General features: G+C 39.5%; 1 protein-coding gene across 1 annotated transcript in view; it reads left to right on the top strand.

Annotated features, from left to right (window-relative positions):
• The window catches only part of ZFYVE9 (zinc finger FYVE-type containing 9), a 132,984-nt gene that overhangs the window by 83,039 nt on the left and 45,052 nt on the right, over positions 1-4,893 (top strand). Inside the window, exon 10 of the mRNA XM_007459612.1 lies at positions 475-557. Within this exon, the coding sequence (XP_007459674.1) occupies positions 475-557 (83 nt within the window). The remainder of the gene's footprint in view (positions 1-474; positions 558-4,893) is intronic.

Below are 4,893 nucleotides of genomic sequence, written 5' to 3'. Positions count from 1 at the left end.
TAGGGAAAGGAAAGGATTGTGTGCAGAGGAAAAACATTTGTATTTTCCTGTGTTGTACAGGCAGTTGAAACCGTAAAGTTCGAGGAGTGAGCCAGCTAATAGGATGACCTGGTGTTTGGCTTGTCTAAGGAGGGTTCTGAGTCAGAAATGTGTACGAGTGAACTCTTTTAGACTTCCTGAGCACAGAGGAATCAGGAGATACTTGTTTCCTGGAATATATTAATCCAGTTTGGAAAAGAGTGCTTCTTAGACATGTAGTTCATTTTTGAAACAGCTGCATCAAAAGACTGGTGTGGTTTGTAGAAGGCTCCGAATTTGTCCGTGATGCTGTTATGGTAAATACTTTCTGACCCCTAAATTTTATGCTTTAATGAGTCATTACAATTATATTTTGAGAACTCTATGAAACATGATGTCTCTTTTAGCAAAATTTTAATCTGTCAAACTTAGTCTGATCATTTCTCATTTCCATAGTTTATCCTTGCCCACTGTTCAGTGTCAGATTTCGGAAGCCATTGTTTGGAGAGACCGGGCATACCATCATGAATCTTCTTGCAGTAAGTTGGGAATTTTTATTTTCTTTTTCCTTACTGGGGTTTGCATGAGAAGGAAGAGAAGGATTTTATTATTTTGTTAATACCCTGCTGCTTCACGTAGGTGAAGATTTACTATAGGAAAAGAACAGAACATGTATATTCTTTGGAAAGTATGTGGAGGTTTGGAATGAAATAGTACAGGATTCTGGCTCTTGGTTATACACTAACTAAGTGACCTTGCAGGATTATTGTGAGTAGTTATACTTAAAGCACCCAGCATTTTGTCTTGTTTTAATTTTAAGCCTGGCATCCTGGTGGTGTCCCCTGTGTCTGTAGCTTACTGTTTTGCCAAAGATTGGTCAGAGATTGTGTTCAAATACCTCTAGCCAGTAAGGCATCTATACTTTCTTGATGGATCTGCATGGACTGGGATTCAAACGTCATTCTTTTCTTTTCTGCTGGACTCGCTCATGTCTCCTCTGCACATGCACGGGCCCTAACCCTGTTGACCAAGAATGTTGGTTGGCTTGGGCCCATTAAGGTCACTGCTGCACCTGTGCACAGACTAAGGTCAGTCCTGGGTATTTGGAGAGTTTATGACATTCCCTATGTCTGTCTCATTCCCAGAACTTCTTGTTAAATCTCTGGCTAGTCTGCCTGCTCATTACTTGCTCCAAATAGGTTAGCATCCTCAGGCTAACAGAGCCACTGGTCCTTTTCACTAGCCACTGAGATTACCACTTTAACTGAGACACTCCAAATCAAGCAAGATCCTTCAAGCAGCAAAGCTTATTGTTTTCACAAACTACCTTGCCCTGGCTGAACTATGAACAGGGCTAAAGGCAGCCCCAGGTAAGAAAATCACAGATTCAACTCTATTCTTCTTACTTGAAGTTCAGTAGTTTTTATGAATGAACACATCTCAGTGTATTGTATGTCTTTGGTCTAATTCCAGGGCACTGAAATGGTTTTTGTTTGTTTTGTTTTTTTAATAAATCTACCCAACTGTTTAGTAGCTTTTGGGGGACTTGTTTATTTCCTCAGTCTGTCATGCAATTGTAGTTATAGTTCCAGTTATCTTTTAAAGAGATGTAAACAATAAGAAAGCTTCTTGTAGGTTTACACATGTAGTTGCCATTTCCAGTGCTTTTCATTCCTTTGTATAAATCTGTATTTCTATCTGGTGTCATTGTCCTTCTACCTGAAAGATTTCCTGTAATGTTTCTTATAGTGTGGATTGGCTGGTGGTGAATTCTTTTAGCATTTGTATTTCTAACAATATCCTTTGTATTTGAAAGATACTCTTGCTGGATGTAGAATTCTAGGCTGACAGTTTAATTCTTTGAGAATTTTAAAGATTTGCTCTATTGCCTTCCAGTTTGCATTTTTTCAGATGAGAAATATGTTTTCCCTCCTTTGTTCCTGTCTACATAATGTTTTATCCTTCTCTCTTTGCTTTGAAATTTTTCTTTTTATCACTGTTTTTGAGCCATTTGATTATGTGCCTTGGTATAGTTTTTTTCCATGTTTCTTGTGCTGGGGTTTTCTGAGCTTCTTAGATCTGTGGGTTTATAGTTTTCATCAAATAATTTTTCTGTCCACCCCTCCTCTCCTTCAGGGACTCCATTGTTAATAGACTTATTAGCCTGCTTGAAATTGTTTCACAGCTCACTAATGCTCTCTCTCTTTTTTTTTTTTTTTTTAATTTATGGCTGTGTTGGGTCTTCGTTTGTATGCGAGGGCTTTCTCTAGTTGTGGCAAGTGGGGGCCACTCTTCATCACGGTGCGCGGGCTTCTCACTATCGCAGCCTCTCTTGTTGCGGAGCACAGGCTCCAGACACGCAGGCTCAGTAATTGTGGCTCACGGGCCTAGTTGCTCTGCGGCATGTGGGATCTTCCCAGACCAGGGCTCGAACCCGTGTCCCCAGCATTGGCAGGCAGATTCTCAGCCACTGCGCCACCAGGGAAGCCCACTAATGCTCTCTTTATTTCTTTTTCAGTGTTTTTTTTTCCTCTGTGTGTTTCATTTTGGACAGGTTTTTTTTAATTGCTGTGTCCTCAAGTTCACTAATCTTTTATTTTTTTCTGAGTTAGAACTTTTTTTTTTTTTTAACATCTTTATTGGAGTATAATTGCTTTACAATGGTGTGTTAGTTTCTGTTTTATAACAAAGTGAATCAGCTATACATATACATATATATATATCCCCATATCTCCTCCCTTTTGCATCTCCCTCCCACCCTCCCCATCCCACCCCTCTAGGTGGTCACAAAGCACTGAGCTGATCTCCCTGTGCTATGTGGCTGCTTCCCACTAGCTATCTATTTTACATTTGGTAGTGTATATATATGTCACTCTCACTTCGTCCCAGTTTACCCTTCCCCCTCCCTGTGTCCTCAAGTCCATTCTCTATGTCTGCATCTTTATTCCTGTCCTGCCCCTAGGTTCTTCAGAACCATTTTTTTTTTTTTTAGATTCCCGTATATATGTGTTAGTATACAGTATTTGTTTTTCTCTTTCTGACTTACTTCACTCTGTATGACAGACTCTAGGACCATCCGCCTCACTACAAACAACTCAGTTTCGTTTCTTTTTATGGCTGAGTAATATTCCATTGTATATATGTGCCACATCTTCTTTATCCATTCTTCTGTCGATGGACCCTTAGGTTGCTTCCATGTCTTGGCTATTGTAAATGGAGCTGCAGTGAACATTGTGGTACATGACTGTTTTTGAATTATGGTTTTCTCAGGGTGTATGCCCAGTAGTGGGATTGCTGGGTCATATGGTAGTTCTATTTTTAGTTTTTTAAGGAACCTCCATACTGTTCTCCATAGTGGCTGTATCAATTTACATTCCCACCAACAGTGCAAGAGGGTTCCCTTTTCTCCACACCCTCTCCAACGTTTATTGTTTGTAGATTTTTTGATGATGGCCATTCTGACTGGTGTGAGGTGATACCTCATTTTAGTAATCTTTTATTTTGCAGTACTTAAACTGCCATTGATTCCATCCTTTTTCTTTTTTCCTGTAATTTCAGCCATTGTAATTTTCATTTCTAGAAGTTTGACTTGGGTCTTTTTCTATATCTTCTGTGCCTGTACTTAACTTTTTAAACATCTGGAATATAATTATAATAAGTATTATGATGTCCTTGTTTGGAAATTCTAACATGTGTTTCATTTCTGACTCAGTTGCCATTGATTGATTCCCCCCCCACCCCCAGCATTTTGAGTTATATTTTCCTGCTTCTTTGCATCCTTGGTATTTTTAAATTTTTTTATTGGATGACAGATATTGTGATTTTACCTTGCTGGATGCCAGGTATTTTTATGTTCCTATAAAAATTCTTCAGTTTGGTTACAAATAACACAGTTAATTTATCTAAAAAATACGTTGATCCTTTTGAGTCTTGCTTTTAAGATTTGTAAGGTGGAACCAAAGTCTTGTTAGTATAGGGCTGATTATTCTCCACTACTAAGGCAAAACCCTTCTGATTACAGCTGACCCTTGAACATCACTGGTTTGAACCGTGAGGGTCCACTTATACATGGATTTTTTTTCAGCAGTAAATACTACAGTACTACATGAGCCATTCTTGGTTAAATCCTCCAATGCAGAACCACAGATATGGAGGGCCGACTATAATTTGTACATGGATTTTTGACTGCACAGAGGGGGTCAGTGCCCCTAACCCCCACATTGTTCAGAGCTCAGCTATATTTGTAATGACTTTTGGTGTTGTCTGGAATTAAGCCAAACTTCACAGATTAAGCACAGTCCTTCACAAGACTGCCATTACTTCAGATGCTAGCTGCAAGTTCAGGGGTCCCCAGACCTCGCATGGTTCTGACTAACTAGATACAAGTGTGGGAGATCCCACTAACCCATCAGGGTTGATAATTCACTAGAATGATTCATAGAACTCAGCAAAGTACTATGCGGTTTACCCTTAAACAACAGGGCTTGAACTGCTCAGATCCACTTACATGTGGATTTTTTTCAATAAATATGTACTACACAGTCCATGGTTAGTTGAATCCGCAGATACAGAACTGCACTTCAGAGAGCTGAATGTAATGTTATACATCGATTTCTGACTGTGCAGGGGTTGACGCCCCAACCCCCATGTTATTCAGGGGTCAACTGTACTTATGATACAGTTTTATTATAACAAAGGAGATATAAATCAGGAGCAGCCGATAGAAGAGACACATAGTGCAAGGTCTGGGAGGGTCCCAAACAAGAAGCTTCTTTGTCTTCAGGAACATGTCACTTTCCACATACATTGATGTGTAACAATACATATGGAATGAGTTCCTAAGCATCTGTGTCCTGAGTTTTTATTGGAGTTTCC

Source organism: Lipotes vexillifer, unplaced genomic scaffold, assembly GCF_000442215.2.
Source record: "Lipotes vexillifer unplaced genomic scaffold, Lipotes_vexillifer_v1.1 scaffold525, whole genome shotgun sequence".
Classification (NCBI taxonomy): domain Eukaryota; kingdom Metazoa; phylum Chordata; class Mammalia; order Artiodactyla; family Lipotidae; genus Lipotes; species Lipotes vexillifer.
The sequence above is the reverse complement of the archived record's forward strand: the minus strand, read 5'-3'. Positions and strand labels throughout refer to the sequence as shown.